The following is a 17,214-nucleotide window of genomic DNA, read 5'->3' as shown; positions in this document are numbered from 1 at the left end:
CAAGAGGACGATCCGATGATCGGTCGCCGTTTTTATGGGTATCAATTACTGCGCAGAACGATCCCCCGCTTTATAACTCTTTGTCAACTTCTGCGCACCTTCCCCCTTTTTCTAGGAATTAAAACTGGGGTACGATATCTTCGTTGCATGTTCGCCCGTGATCTTTAGCTATTACTATATTGCGAGCTTTTTTATACATGGTACAACGCCGTATTAGTGCGGTGGTGTGGGTGTAGGATCGTTGCGCCATCAGCTTCCTATCCGCGTGGGCTTTGGTGTTAGGGCAGTAAGCTCCCTTGGCTACCGTGCTTCTTTCCCCCTTTTCGAAGACGTTAGGACCTGGGCCGATTTTAGCTGCGTTTTCCTTATATAGTGATCACAGTGCACGTACGCTAGAGGTGACCCATGTTTCTTGGTGTTATATTTCGCGGACGTTAATGCCATGTGCACTCTCGGGGTCACGATACGCTGAGTTCTGGTCGTAGTTTACTTCTTAAATGTTCTTACTATCCTGTTCGTTACAAAGTTTATCTATTAAGATTACCATACCGGGTACTTGTTATTTTGTTAGTTTTATAGCATGTAAATGTGTAGAATTGCATATGTGTTATAATTGATTACTATCATTATTCACCTGCAGCACAATAGTGACTGTTTGTGGGACATAGTTACTATTGATTTAATATTAAAGCTAATACTAGGATAGCGCTGCTGCGAATATTCTTAGGTGTTGGTGTTACAACAATCTTGAAAGATTTAGGGTATTTAACAATTTGATAATTCGTAGTTTTGGAGCAGGTTTACATATGGGCTATTCCGCGTCAACCGGATCAGTCGTCTCGCAGATATTTTTTTAATTTGGCATGTGGATTGTGTAGGGGGAGTTAGACTTTTGTGCCAAAGCGCGAATCTCATAATGCAGAATTCGATTTTTTATTAACAATAACAAATTAGACTCCCATTTTTTTCAAAAATTCATAACTTTGGCAAAAAATTAGATAAAATATATTTTTTTTTATTCAAATTACGCGAAAAGCTCCATAGAATTTAAAAAAAAATACGAAATGGTAAAAAAAAGTTGTTATCAATTGTTTATTTAACAATTAATTTTTCGAAGATTTTTAAAACAGTGATTGAGACGATCAAAAAATTTTTTTTTAATTCTGACTTGTTCCTTGAACTGTACTACAACCTGTGAATTAATTCCAGAGGGGTGTTTTTCTTCGTTTTCGAGTAAAAAATAATTAAAGGTGTCGATGCGCATGAAATTGCAGCGCGCCGAGTCTCTACGTAATGGCGGGCGGCCAATTGCCGTCCACCACTACCCCGCGGTGGCGTCACAGCGTTATTTTAGTCATTTTCACGATGTAGGACATGATTGAAGAATCTGAAAAAAATACTGTACCTTCACAAGGCCTCCTCAAAGCGATAAGTGAAGTTTCAAGAATGTGTTTTTATTTTAAAATAAGTAGCAAGTTATGTAATTATTATCATTTATGTGCACTCTCATGGTGTGTAACCGTTATTTTGAATCTCTGTAATAAAAAAACGGTGAAAACACATTCTTGAAACTTCACTTATCGCTGTGAGCAGGCCTTGTGAAGGTACAGTATTTTTTTCAGATTCTTCAATCATGTCCTACATCGTGAAAATGACTAAAATAACGCTGCGACGCCACCGCGGGGCAGCGGTGGACGGCAACTGGCCGCTCGCCATTACGTAGAGACTCGGCGCGCCGCAATTTCGTGCGCATCGACACCTTTAATTATTTTTTACTCGAAAACGAAGAAAAACACCCCTCTGGAATTAATTCACAGGTTGTAGTACAGTTCAAGGAACATGTCAGAATTTGAAAAAAATTTTTTGATCGTCTCAGTCACTGTTTTAAAAATCTTCGAAAAATTAATTGTTAAATAAACAATTGATAACAACTTTTTTTTACCATTTCGTATTTTTTTTTAAATTCTATGGATCTTTCCGCGTAATTTGAAAAAAAAAATATATTGTATCTAATTTTTTGCCAAAGTTATGAATTTTTGAAAAAAATGGGAGTCTAATTTGTTATTGTTAATAAAAAATCGAATTCTGCATTATGAGATTCGCGCTTTGGCACAAAAATCTAACTCCCCCTACACAATCCACATGCCTAATTAAAAAAATATCTGCGAGACGACTGATCTGGTTGACACGGAATAGCCCATATGTGCTTTCGTATAATTCTCTTCTGTAACTGTTAATTGTTCTTATGTTTGTTGGTTGCCTGTTACTGGGCGTTGCCACGTGCACATACATCTTTGGGTTCATTCCTTGGCGGTCGTGCAATGCCCGTAAGGAGGTTAGGGATATGTTTTCTTACGTTTTACCACAGAACTGGTATAAACTTTGTTCACTTAAACGGGTTGTTTGTTAGTGTATTGATACATTTATTGTAATTCTGTTTGATTGTTTCGCCTTACAGAATTATTCCGTGAGTTGATTTACCTACAATTGTTTCGTCATGAGGCTACCTTATATGTTCTCTAGATGAGGTTTTGTACAGCTTCACATTGGAGATCTGCATTGCCTCCAAACGTTTGTGCGCGTTGCCTACAATACTGCGGTACGGTGAAAGTATAATTCATGCTGGATAATTGGTATTTACGGTTTTGAAAGTTTTGCAGTCACTGGTTTTATGGATTATTGCAGCAGTACATCTGTCTTTACATTATATCAGTTATAGGTATATGTATCTATGGTTGTACAGTCTTCTCCTCTTCAGGGTATATGGTATAGCGTAAGTTGCTTATAGTGTAGCTCTCAGCTCCGAATGCGCAAATGGCATTGTTGAATGTTATATAATAATTGGATATAATGGTGTTCGTTAATTATGGTGTTAATATGATAATGATATATAATAAAGTATAGGACTATTATAGCTCTTTGTAGTCCGAAGATCTCATAACATGGTTTTTAGGCTCTGGTTAGTGAATTTCATAGTTATTTCCATCTACGGATATTCTAAATAGTTAGACAGTTGTCTTAATACCTTTTCGTTACGAGATTCTCGTACTTCGAGTTTGATTAGTTCATAAAAGTGACACCTAATAATAATAATAATTGATAAAACATACAGACGTTTCGGTCGGATGCTACAAGGCGCCCATTTCAAATTTCGTAGCCAGTTTCGCAGCGCCTCTGGTGAGTAGGGGTGGAGTTAGTGACCCCCCACTTTTCGATTTAGCGGTAGCTTTAAATTCGAATATTGCAATCTTAAGTATTTAAACGGTTAAGAATACACAAATTTAAAATCGTAGTAATACGTGTATTAATAATAAGAAATATGCAAATTGCATAAAAAATCCCAATTTTTTAATTTTTATATCCATTCACTGAGATCAAGGTAGTCTATGCGAATCCGGAACTCTGCACCACCTTTTTCAACACCACCAGAAGATAGCCATTTTGTACGTCTGTAGTGCACAAAAAATAGATTAGTGAGACGGTACATACATACTGTTTATTGCAAAACAAATCGCGGTCGAGTGAACTGGAGTAGATTATGTTATTCGTCGTTGAATCTTACAATTTCGGATCTTGCAGAATATGGAAAAATGTATGACGTAGGTATTCTTGCAGCCTTGCACCCCACATTCGTGTACCACTTGGGGAAAATGAATCCTTTGTTAATTTAAAAAAATCTTAACCATTACTTGACTCCTCAACATTAACCACTCATCTACGGTTTCTTCGCCGCTCCACGAGGATTCCTTGCAGCCGACTACAACCTACTCGGAGTAAAAACAAGGTGAGTCAGATAATAAATCATTTCTATCATTTTCAAGGTTCAATTTTGAGTTTATATTCTCATTGTAATAATTTGCGCACGTGCCTGTCTCGCGCAGCAGGAAGTACGTTCGGCGCGTGCGCTCTTATCATTTTGAAGGAATTCATCAAAAAGAAGAGACCGTCCAACACGGCCACGGTTACGGTTACGGCTACGGACATTGTGAACCATGGACCTATACTACGTCTATGTAGGTCCATGTTGTGAACCGTCCTATTCATGTAGCCTCTGAAAAGCATTCCTGTATACCACATTATCTGCAATACGGCGCCGTGAATCATATGATTCGAACTAGATAATTGTTGTTATCATTTTCAAATGTTCCGCGATTATATGTCTTCCATTCAAATGATTTAACTATTTTATATATAAGCATTTGAATCATTATCCTTGAGACTGGGGTATAATTCTTGGTTAATCATAATATCGTGTCATCCGTAAGGTGATGTAACAATTCACGTAAAGTTCAATTGCTTATAATACGGCTCTATAGTCCGTATTTCACAAATAGTGTTGAAATTTGTTGTTTAGATGGATATTACAAAGCACTGTGGTTTATTACGTTGATAAATACCCTACAATAAAATTTGTATTTCTCCAGAGTCTGTGTTTTCACGGGCAGCAAACATGGTATTTTGCTACCTAGTTTATGATCAATGGGAATCTTAGAGCATGTACAGTATATGCTCTAAGATGGGATTGCTAATATAATAGTTAATTCGAATTCAGCATGCACCAAGCCACCCTGCTTTATTGGCATTCCGTCAAGAACGCGGCAGCAAAATACTGCGGCAGCATTTTGCTGTCCATGAAAATCCGCCAATAGTCTGCTGATCTCGTGATCCCAACGTGAGCTCTGGGGCTCTAGTGTATTTTGGTATCTCCCATCTAAAGATATGTTAAGTAGTGAGATGATTAGTTTCACGGTCTTACATACAGGTCTGGTAACTCCGGCAGTTTTGAGTGGTAGGGGGTGTCACCGTTAGTGAGGCACACGGTCTTGTTTCCTATCTATCCGCTAGGGGCGCCATTAGCCCGGAGTATAATAGATATAGATATATACCGATAAGATAACCTGCTCATCGAAGGTTTTGACAGTTCATAACTCAGTGTAAAGTGTGTAAACGGTGGATCATCTACACACGATCTCAAACTGTCTCAAAAGTTGTGAGCCCTCGCTTGATGTTTATGGATTTTATTGACTTAAACATTTGAGAATTCCGTTGAAATAAAACAATTATCACGACCACCATGGAATGCTAGTAAACATCTCAATCATTTTTTATTCGCATCTTTCTTCATTTTTGAGTGTTATTCAGGATTGTTGATTCCGAAAAATCAGCTGTTCGGATCTGATTTATGATTGGCTCACCCCGAGGGGGCAGCGCTGCAGACGGCGAAGACGAGAACCACGGTTTTGCCTCATTATCTGAGTCATTCCCCACCCTACTAGTTTCCGGACCTGTATGTAAGACCGTGATTAGTTTCGATATGGCTTAGATGTTTAATCGCGGGGTTTTGACATTTAATGTTGGGTTAATTTAGGATCAGTGGTATAAAATGGCGATAAACGATAAAAGATACTAATTCGGTCAGATGTTATAACCGAGTGTAATTTCCCTAGTTTTCAATCAATAGCAAAAGCGAGATCCTAGGAAAGTCACACTCAGTGCGTCCCGAGAGCAGCCAGTGAAAAACGTTTATATATTTCAGTCGTTCGAGTGCTATTGTTTCGGTGATCGCAGGTGGCGCTCGCTAAAAATAAAATCAAAGGTAGGTAAATCTCTAAACGGCGTGTCGGCCATACTCAAACAATCGCCGATTGAGACAGTGTGCGAATGCGAATTGTGACTGGTCTGGCGGTGTGACGAAATGGTGGGATAATAATCTAAAGGAAAAAGTGCCGAAAGCTTATCATCGTGGTTTGAAATTGTCGTTAGTAACGTGGGGGTGACGGGCAATAAAGTTAACATCGCGCTTAACCGATGAGCGCTAAAACCGACGTGAACAGGCGAGTCCTCGCTATTCAGGCTAAGAAAAAACGTCATAAGCCTGGAAAACGGAAGGGCAAAGGCTCATCAGGGGAATTAGAGCCCCCCGGGTCAAATGCACCTCAGGGAGGCTCGAAAACTGGATCGTCTGCTCAAGAAAATACCGTCCCACGGTTGGTTCACTCCGGTGGAAATCGTAGCAGGTACTGATTTCCTTGTTCTCCATTCTTTCTATCCTTGTGAATCTAGATAATATCACCACAGGTCCTCTCCAATATTATTCTTTGCTTCACTCGGGTACATCGATTAAGTCTTTTTAACTAGCTGTGTTCATTGGCAGTGCTGTCCAAGGCAGGATCTTTGGTGACTAGTTGCACCCACAATGCAGGTGTCGCAACGTATACACTGTTGTTTGTTACTTCAAGATCTTTCGAATTCCATGTAAAAGCTCGTGCGACAGTGCAGAAGTTTGGATGCTTGGATTCTGCATAGTTTCTTGTCATTTCCTTGATTGGTAGATTTTATGGAGCACCTATCTAGGTGTCTCAATTTCATTTCCTAATACGATTTTGAAGGTACCAATCGGGCTGCAGTTGGATTTATTTCAAACAAGATCCTTTCAATTTATGCCAAATAATGTAATTGCTGCTGTACCAGGAATAGATACTTGACCATTGATTAGATTACGACAGTGAAACTGGTGATATAAACTGGTATGCGCGTATTGACCGACTCAAGCTTGTGGCTGGGATGAAAGCAGCTGCTGCTAGTTTCATCGTGGTGCTTATTTTCCAAATCATTTAATAATTGGCTGTCTAAGAAAATGAAGTTGAAGCTGGCAACCAAAATTCGTAGCCAAATGTGTTAAGAGGGAAAACCACCTGTAATAGAGGAAATCATAGGTTACTAGTTCTTATTTCATTGAATTGAATGTGTTTCATCAATGGATATTTATCATTTGCGATTCCGGTTTACAGTACTGTGTAATTTTAACTGTGTAACTGGCACGAACGAGACTACCAGAATAAAAAAATTCAGCATGCCAAGCTATGTCAGTTTAGATTCAAATAAACATGAGAGTTTTTAGAAACATTAGCCTACAAAAAATGGTTCAGTATAAAAATAGAACTTTAAAAATTAGCAAAACATGTAGCTTGCTTTCTAATTGAATTTTCAAAAGGTAATTTTTCAATCAATAAAATCTTGTGCTTAACTAAAGTCACTTTTGTGACAGAAATTTCATCCAAATTTTAAGTTCTTTAGATAAAAATTTGCTGGGATACACAAGTGTGCAGACAAAAAAATGTTATCTCAAAGAAAGGCTCCAAGTTTCAGAGTTGATAACATTTACATAACAATTGTTTATACAAGAATTGATTTTCATAATAAATTAAGCTGTTTCCGATCGACTGCTTCAGTTTCGCTGCATTATCGTGGTAAATTTCCACTGCATCATCTTACTTGAAAGCACTATATAGGTTTAACTGTCAAATCCGACTGAACGCTGCTGTTCAATTTTAGGGAACATTGTTAGAGATGCTGTGAAGTGTAATAAAAAAAACACGCGTATTTTATTGAGTAAACTGATTCAAAGTTATCCTGAAGTTGCTGAATAATGATTTTTTTTACAATGTTTTGTTTTTTCAACATTACTTACTTCAGCATTGTCTATTACATTGATAGAGAATTTCTTTACAACACATTTTCTGTGAAGTAACCAAAGTTAGGAGTTATCGCATCAAAATCGACGGCCCAAGTAATTCATTACAACCACACAATTTGATATAATTTAGAAAACATGTCTACAAACAATTATACAGGGGTAATTCAGTGGTTTCTGAATATAGGAAATTTGCAAACACCAATAATGTGGCAGATTTTTTCTGAACATCGCCCATGTGGCTCCGTCTCTTTGAACACACAAGCAATATGCCAATAGTAAGCTGTGCCCGCATTGAGCAAAAAACCTCTTCATAGTAAGTATAATATTTACCAGACCCTCCAACACCTTACTTGATTTGATTAAAATTTATCCAAATGAAGGAAATATACTAAGATTAATGTATTTATATTTTTATTTAATTAAACTGTTTCTTCAGCTGGGTTAACGTCATCTAAAGACTTTCCAAATCATCAACCTATCTAAATTCCCAAATTGTATAAATTTGGGAAGGTTGGTGAGCCAAAATTGAATGAATCGAGTATTTATCAAATCGATATATTCGTGAGCTATGATAATTTCTTTGAAAATCCAAGAATAATAAAATCCGAAATTCTCAACAAAAGCCGAGATATCGACGTTTCATTTTACATTGCTTCTAAATGATGGAAAGTCTGATAGATTTGTTCGATTTCACTCTACGATGACTTAATTTATTTAGAAGACTTATTTTCATAATTGACGAAAGCAAATTTTTGTTTCTTTAAGTATCTAATTCAATTTTACTATTTGTTGATCATCATTAATATTAGTGCAATATTGTATTCTTAAATATTTAACAATGCCAACATAAATAAAAGACGTGCTCCGGTGGAAATATAGAAAATAATGTCTTAAATAAATAGAGCCATCGTAAACGAAAATCGAACATACCTACTAAGTTTGTTATTATTTTGCTGTCATTTAATATTGAACATTGATATCCAAGCTTTGAACAATAATTCTAGTATTCTATATTCTTATATTTTCAGAGGAAATATAGTAACTTATGAATATCTTTCTTAGCTAAATATTCCTTGTGCAACCATCTCGAAATAAAATTTGTTAAAGATTTTAAGCTCACAACCTCCTTTCCATAAACAAGTTTCAATAATTTTCGAGTGCTAGATTAATGTTAGTAAATCCACCAAATGAAGTGACTTGAAAAGTTGAGTACTACTTAAATTGCGCAAATAAGTTATAGTCAGTCTTACTTACATCAGTAAATTCACATAGTAAATTTCAGATGAATTTATTAATATGTAATTAATATATTAGATTTAATTTGAATTTACTAATCGAAGAAATAATGTAAATGAGTTTATCAACAAACGCATTGATCTGACAATAAATGTATTTCTTGAATTCAGGCAAATTGCAATCAAATCAAGTAAGGTGTAGTGGACGTGAGCAAATATTAATACTTGCCGTTGGAATATTTTTTTCTCAGTATGAGCATGGCTTCTCACTTGCTTTTCACCTGAACCTAGAACGACAGACGTCTGTGAAGTTTGCGCGGGGCATTTGTCAAAAAAAAAACGTAATTTCGTTGAGAATTCTGGTATCTTTTGGAAAACTTGTATAGTTCCTGATAGTTTTTATAAACAGTTCTAGCGCTATTGGTTTAAAAAATCTGTTTCAAAAATACGGAGTGCCAGCAGTACGTTTGATCCGTTTTTGGAAAAAGCGAATTCTTTCACGAGCTCCAACTACTACTCGAAGAGGTCTGTAATTCCTGGTGGTTTTATTACAGAGGTTTGCCAAATCTGATCGACGATGAATTAATTTAAAATTTGAAAAATGGCCAAGTTTGACGCTTTTCGATGAAACCAAAACTGGAAAAGTTATTCTGCATACAGTTCTGGCGAGAGTTCTGGGTCGCGCCACCAAAGTTCTGTAAAATACAGTTCTTATCGTTATGACCATTCCCCCCCTTAACTTCGTACAAGCTTTGAGTAGCTTTTGCGGAAACGCTTTTTCGGGAGTGGACGTCGGCAGTGATTGCAATTAACGATTTCTTGTTGGGTTGTCTTTGTTGTTCTTGTGATTATTGTTGTTATTATTAGGGTGCAAAATATTATTTTCAAGAAATGGCGGGCCAAAGCCACGTTATTTGTGGAAGAATGATTTTTTTCTACTTCCGCCGGATGGTGTTCGCATATTTGTATGGTTCCATCCTTACATGACCAATAGTTCTGAGTGTTGATAATGAGGAAAAAATGATAAACAAAGTCTTTCAGGATTTCAGTATGAAACTTTTCAGTGCATTGGAAAGTGATTTCGAAAGTTCGATTTTTGCATTACTATCCTAATGTGTAGGGGACGACATTATCAAAATTGAATAACTTTGAAAATGCAAATTTTTTACTGAACAGAATTTTTTGAAAGGAGCGTTCAAAATTATTTTTGGACTGTCCAAAATTAATCTGGAATTGTTCAAAACCTTTTTAGAATGTACGTTAATTCTTTCTCAAGTCTCGAATATGCAGAAAATATTAAATTTGAACTCCTCAAATGAATTTAAGTTCCGTACAAATTGAGATATTGATAGAGTTATGTACATGGTTTTTTCCGTATCAAATCCTGGATTTTTACAAAACGATGAAAATTTGTAACTTTCCCATTTTTCAACAGAAAGAATTTTGTATCAAGAAAGTCTCGTTCTATTTTCGCGCGCAAAGTATCAGTGAAATTATTAGCTGTTCCACCAGTTTTAAGACGAGTATCATTACATCGGCCGATTGTTCGTTGTCATATTTTTATTATTGATTTGAATTCAAATCTTGTCAATTTTTTCTCGGAAGAAAGTTGGTTTTCCGTCAGGTAAGAAATTCGTTTTACGAATTTTGAAATTTGGAAATATCTTTTGATTTTTCTACACTTACATGGTCGAATACCCGTCCTATCAATATATGACGTTCGAGGAAGTTGATCAGTAAGGCCAGCACAACTCAGCAAAAGTCGTGAATTTGGATTCCTAATTTTTCCAGGAACTTGATAATAATTTAATTTTTTCCGATGCGATTTGAGTTCTTGCAAAAACTCAGAGCTAAAGCACCAGTCAGAACTAGTCTACCACAATTGAACATAATTTTTCACATTTCAATATCGCTAAAGTACTGAGCCAGACGTTATTTCCTTTTTAAGGCGCAATATTCTAAAAATATTTAATAATATAGGGCTCGAGACGAAAAAAATAATTTACACCTTTTTCAGTACGAAAGTTTGTATGGGATTAGATTCTTTAAAAAGTTAAAAATTGAAATTTTCCTATTATTTTCCAACCTCAAAAGGAATTGAGTCAAGATTTTGATGGCATTTTGAGAGCAATTTTCTCAGATCTGTCACGGATGAACTTTCACTTGATCGGGTTATTTTATTAAGTTAGCACTACTACAGGTTTTTTATACAATGAACAAATGAATATTTTTTCCGAGTCATAATTCGAGAGTTTTTCATTCGCAGACTTTTTCCCATGCGTCTAGACTCACGGATAAAAAAAAATGGGTTTTTGGAATGAGGGGTGGTTCGCGATTGAAACGGGTGGAGCATTTAAATCGACTAAATTGTATTTTCGGAGCCCTTAATTAACTTTCAATTCTGGCTTCCAGAGTTTTTTGCAATTATCCGTCATTCATTTTTTTTTTTTTTTTTTTTTCAGTCTGGCGATTCTAGCTTAATCTCAAGCTAGCACTGCTACAAGCTATTTTTCTAAACGAAGAACGTTAATTTCTGTTATAACGTATTATTTCGACCGCCACAGGTTTTTTTTTTTTTTCAAAAACGGAGAGTATTAAATCCGGGAGTAGGGTATTTAATCAGCATCTAGTTAGATTCTAATTATACTGTGCACTAAATTTCGATTTACCCGCATTTCTTGTACCGAAGCCTTTCTTCTGCCGCTTATCGATGAATGAAGCTTAAGCTAGCAGCCAGAGTTAACAGCCAGTCGTGATAAACTTTTTGGAAATAGAAAAATACAGTTCAGTTTTATCCTCATAAGTCTATAAAAGTATCGGAGGTCTTAGGTATTTCACAAAATTTAAATTTTTGGACTTCATTACCTTATTTGAATGAACATTAGAACGCTTAGCTGCTAATTTCGGCTGCTAGCTTCATCCTCGTTATCGATGAATAAATTTGGAAAAACTGTCAGATACTGTAGAATAATCGTGGGTACAAGCAGAACTGATGTTTGTGATTGATAAATTTTTGGATTTCCAAATTTGCGATGCCAGGTATCTCCCTCCTTTCTCCCGCAATTGCCCTTACTCAGCAGCATGTATTCTGCAACTATTTTAATCTTCTGCACAATTCCAGAGTTTACATTGTACATTGTCTGTGAATGACTTCTGGTCTACATTTCACCAAGTACTCATTATATTGAACTTTCGTTAAATCAACTTTTATTTCTTCTTTCATAAAGTACAGCCTACTATCTTAACTCTCACATTTCTAACACGTTAAGTTCAATTTCTTCTTCCAAATCGTCATAATCAAAGTTCCGAAATCCAATTTACACAAAAATGATTTCCTTAGGCTATACACACTTCTTATTTTTATATCCTTAAATCAACGTTCAGAAACTGTCTACGCCATCAACCTTTTCATCTCCCTCGATATAAATTCATTTCACTTTTCTTCCGTTTCCTCGCGTTGTGAGCAGTCATGTGTTAGTACGTATAATCTACGAAATCGCAAAGCAAAAGTGGTTCGTGTGAATTAGCCATTGTTCTACCTTGTAACGAATTATCCAAAATTATAAGAAATTCTAGAAATCCCTCGAAAGTTTTTCTTTTTTTTTTTTCTTTTGAAAATGGCCAACTTTACAGAGATTCCTTAGTGAAATTAGATCGATATGCAGAATACAGACCGCGTAATTCACGGATCAATACCTGAGGTATAAATTTTGCAAGAGATGTGTTTTGAGAATTATGAAAATTTGTAACTGTTACGTGACATAAGGTTAGAGGCACCGTTTGTGGCTATTAAACCAGCTTTGGCCACACTTACAAAAGGTTTGACTTGTTTGTAATACAGTAAATCTAACCAATTATTAATTCAACTATACGAAGCCGTAGCTTAAAAGTAATAATAAACTGAACTTCTTATTTATTCACCCGCCGTTTGAAAACCAATGTTTACAATTATCAAAGTTGATCATACAGTTGTGTGCCTTTGGTAGCCAGGTCCTCATTTATAGGTAATTTTATGACCACAAATAATGAATCGGTCGATGGCCGCATACGGTACTGTCTTTTCCAATAACGCCTAGTAGTCGCGATGAGAATACTAAAAGGGAGTCGGCGCAGAAATTGATTCTGCCGAAACTAAAAAGCGCGTAATTCACTCTGGGAAATAGTGTGATCGATGATGTGAATGCAAAACTAGGGAACGGGAGGACTAGGGTTCAAATCACCGGTGAGTCAAGGAGGACCTGAGCGACAGCGTACAAGAATGTAAGACGGGTCACGTTGTTTAGGCGTCGAATCTGCAAGCTCAGGTTCCAACCGAGTTCGGCTGTACTTGGGCAAGGTTTCCTATAATTTTCCATTTCCCCTTTGCAAATGCAGGCGTTTCGATTTAATATTTTAAGATGTCTGCGATGCATAATGATTATTATTATCATTATCATCATCATCATCATTACATATAATTAACATTGTAATTGCAGTCCTGCCATTTCTCCAAAAATCACAGAACTTTTAAAATGTGGTATATCTAATGTATGTGCAGTTTCTAAAAATTGTGCCTAGGCCGGTTAAAATTAAACCCCAACACTTCGGAATGGTTAGAAGTGAGCTAATTTAGTAGAACGATTAGAACTGAACAAACTTATCAGGAGGGTCAAAAATGAGCTAGCTCACCGCTTGGTACTGGCTGATTATTTATTTTTCAAACTGTATCGATTAGAAATAATCGGTGCGCATTATAGGCCCGAACTCCAGAAAGTCCGAATACCCCAGCGTCCCGAAAATGCATTTGACCTATGTGAACCTGGCCCCTGACATTGAACTAAATTTTTTTTTTTTTTCCTTGGCACTCGTTTGTGTTTGCACCTTTAAGGGTACAAGTTACCTGGAAGCTTAAAAATGGTGAGCCCCTCGTTTAAAAAATCTGGATTTTAATTACGCCATTTGATTGTACCCCGTTTGTGCCGGTTTGTGCCTCAGAGAATTTTTTCCATATCTCCTATGGTGAGCAGCCCAGTTACTATGACCAAAAAATCCACCTCAGATAACATTAATTCCCTTATCGCTCTTTTTTGTTTTATAGTTTGAGGGGAGGGGGGGGTGTCACTGATGGTCTAAATTCAAAATGGCAACCTAATCACGTAAGGATCGACAGTGAAATCACTGTTCGAACGTACTGTCATAAACTGAGTACGAACGAATATCGCTCGGAATACTTTGACTTGTTCTGAAGGGGTGAAGGGTTTGTTATTTCGAAAAGTATCCGCATCTTCTCACCGGGGGGATTTTTTCAGTGGCGCAAATGGCGACAAACGGTATAAAGTGAAACGATACTTTGGAAAATCTCGTCACTCAATATAAGGAGTTGGCCATTTTTAACACCACTCCATTTCTTGGGGTACAATCAAAATCGAAAGTGGCGTAAACAACTTTAAAAGTTAACAACTGGCGTAGTTAAAATCCGAATTTTTCAAAACGAGGGGCACACTATTTTTAACCCTCTGGTAAATTTTTACCCTTAGGAGTGCAAACGAAAAAAAAAAAAACTGCATAAATGAGCACAAACGGAGCACAAACGAATGCCGTCGACAAAAATTTTTTATTCAACTGGTGGGGGCCAGGTCCACATAGGTGTCGTTCTGTACGGTAAAAATCACGAATCAGTATTTTCCGAAGCAAAATAAACGCGAAGGAGTCTACTGTAGTTACCATAGGGTAGATGTACCGTTCTTGCCCATCTTAGTACCGTATCCGGCCATCTATCGTATCGTTTGTGACCATATCCATTGCGTGTAAAAAAAAAGCCTGACCATAAATGAAACGAACGCGTTCCGTCAGCTTTAAGCACTATAAAATTTGAGTTTCAAACTATTGAGCAGTAAAAGCTGCACTGATGTTTACTGTAGACGATTTCTAATACCAGAAACAATTTAAACGCCATAAGAGACCAAACATAGCGCCCCGGCCACAAACGGCACCTTTACCCTAAAATATTGTAAATCAGGTCGCCGGCCTAAAGGTAGTTACTGGAAATTTGCTGCAGAGACTCTTGACATCATGCCGAATTTGCGGTACCTCAAAGCAATTTCCAAAATCAATTGGCAAATCGAGATCTCAGTTGAGAACGGAAACGACAGACATGGACATGAATCGATTTTTATCAATCAATTTTCCTTGAAATATTGAAATATTTAGACTTGTTGATTCTCTCTTCCTCCACGCTCCACGTAGAATATTTTTATTCGTTAACGAGATGAGGCTTATTTTTTTACCACATTGTTGATGCGATAGTGCATATAACTACGATCACGGTGTGTTAAAAAATAATTGTGATCGTTACAAATATGTACCATCGCAACAGCGATATAACAAGCAAACGGCATGTCATTATAGAATAAAACTGTTATCTGTACAGTTGAGACAGTGGGGAAAAAAGAGAATCAGTAATTCTAAATTTACCAACATTCCATTTTGTGCAGAAAATTTGATTGAATTTGATTGAGGATCGATTTTGTGTATTTATCGTTCTCACTCAAAATCTAAACAGGGTGGCCACTGGTCAGGGAATTCTGAAAAACCTGGAAATCTCGTGGAATTCTGAATTTCTGGAATAGTTGGGTAAATGTCAGGGAATCGTTTAGTATATTTTTTATCATACAAATACGTGACACAATTTTTTTAAACTTAAGATAAATTACATCGAATACGAATGTTTTTAACATCGCCGGAAGGTTCTCATCAAACTTTCAATATTCCTAAATATTATCTTGCAACCGATTCTACGCTTTGGCTAGATGGGACAGTGTGACACAAGTGACAGTTCGTACTTTCATTAAAAAAAAAAAATTTCAATTTACTATAACCAATTTATCCGAATTGGTCAGGGAAAATTATAAGATTTTTGTCTAGAAAACTTCGAAAAAGTCAAGGAATTTCGTGATGGAGATTTAATGGCCACCTCGCTGCTAAAAGATCTCGATTTGCCAATTAATTTTGAAAATTGCGTACAGTATATTTTATTGTAACTAGAATAAACGTCTTCGTGTTTGCTTCCGGAAAATACTGATTCGTGATCATCGTGATTCAGTCGTGACAACTGTGAATCGAGACATGCGAGCCCTGTGAGGTTAGCATGCCATTTTCGGAAAAAGGATTTTTTTAGGGAGTAGTGAAATCCTTTGGAGGAGTTTTGAGAATTATTTCCTGGCGATAAGGGTTCGAGAAATCATTTTCAAAAAATAGAGCCCTAAATTCAGGAGGCATCTCATTTTGATTTTGCAAAGATATTTTTTTTTCGCAAGTTCTGGATAGTATTCGAATAGTTCTATATTTCTGAATTCAATTATAGAACAAATATTAATACTAGTTCCCCATTTTTGCAAAATCATTAATTTCTTCTGAAATCTAAGGAGAGTTGAAAGAGCTCTAGAGTTCTTCAGGAGGAAATCATATTTCGTCGCGTTACCGTAACGTTGAAAGATATACTTACGCGCATTCCTTACGATGAATTTTCAACCCCCAGAATTTGCAAAATATTTGACCGTGGGACTTGGTTTTTGAACGTAACTGAAGGAAATAAAACCTGAAGAATTTGCCAAATTCCAAACTTACGCAAAAAGTTATTGAATTTATCGTTAAAACTCTTACCTAGCTACCCAAAGTCTTGTCAGAAGCTCAAAAATGCTCAAAATTAATTTTCATTGACAAGGAGTATGCGTAAGTACATTGTTCAATATTTCAGTAACGCAACGGAATATAAATTTTTGACTATGGGAAACTCTGGAACTCACAAAGTATTTTCAATTTTGCAGAAATTGGGTACTTATACTTTTTCAATTTTTTTTTCTTTTCCAGAACTATTTCTTTTCTATTCCATTTTTTCGAAATAATATTTTGAACCCTTATCGTCCAAAAATAATTTTGAAAATTATCAGGAACTCTAGCACTTCTAAGAGAAGATTTTAGAGCTTTGAAAGCAAAGATATATTCTTTGCAAAATGAGCTGCTAACTTCGCAGACGTCCGTTTGGTTCAGTTCTAACTGGCCCGGCGAGTTAGCTCAGTTCTGACCGTTCCGCTGAGTTGGCTCATTGTCAGTTCTAACCGTCCCAACGAGCTAGCTTAGTTCTAACATTCTTGTCAAGTTAGCTCACAATCAGTTCTAACCGTTCCGACGAGTTGGCTCAGTTCCAACCGGCTCGTTGAGTTAGCTCAGTTTCATTAGCTATCCTGTCGAGTTTTGCCTAGACATGTGCTAACATGTGTAGCCTGTTGATAAGGGGGTTAGAGAAGTCAAAGTACACTGCGATTAATATTTGATTTATTTGTACAATCGCCAATAAGTGTTTTATTGTCTTTTCGTCGTTACAAGCACTGCATACTTTCGCGTGCGCTCTCACAGTAACTATATCAAGCTGGAACCGCCACATTCGAAAATCGATAAATCTCCTGTGGAATCATCAAGAGGTAATTAATATAACTATTGAATAAAATTGATTCTTTTCTATCG

The 17,214-nt window shown here is 36.5% G+C and overlaps 1 protein-coding gene across 3 annotated transcripts in view; it reads left to right on the top strand.

The window, feature by feature from the left end:
- Positions 1–5,301: 5,301 nt before the first annotated feature.
- The window catches only part of SRPK (SR splicing factor protein kinase), a 41,702-nt gene continuing 29,789 nt past the window's right edge, over positions 5,302–17,214 (top strand). The window contains exons 1-2 of one of the 3 annotated variants that reach the window (XM_046618512.2): positions 5,302–5,376; positions 5,537–6,017. In XM_046618512.2, coding sequence (XP_046474468.1) covers positions 5,809–6,017 — 209 coding nt within the window. In that variant the 5' untranslated portion in view covers positions 5,302–5,376; positions 5,537–5,808. Of the gene's footprint in view, positions 6,018–17,214 lie in introns of all 3 variants that reach the window. The other 2 variants (XM_046618503.2, XM_046618522.2) reach the window with 2 other exon arrangements.

This window comes from Neodiprion pinetum, chromosome 1 (assembly GCF_021155775.2).
Source record: "Neodiprion pinetum isolate iyNeoPine1 chromosome 1, iyNeoPine1.2, whole genome shotgun sequence".
Lineage (NCBI taxonomy): Eukaryota > Metazoa > Arthropoda > Insecta > Hymenoptera > Diprionidae > Neodiprion > Neodiprion pinetum.
The sequence above is the reverse complement of the archived record's forward strand: the minus strand, read 5'-3'. Positions and strand labels throughout refer to the sequence as shown.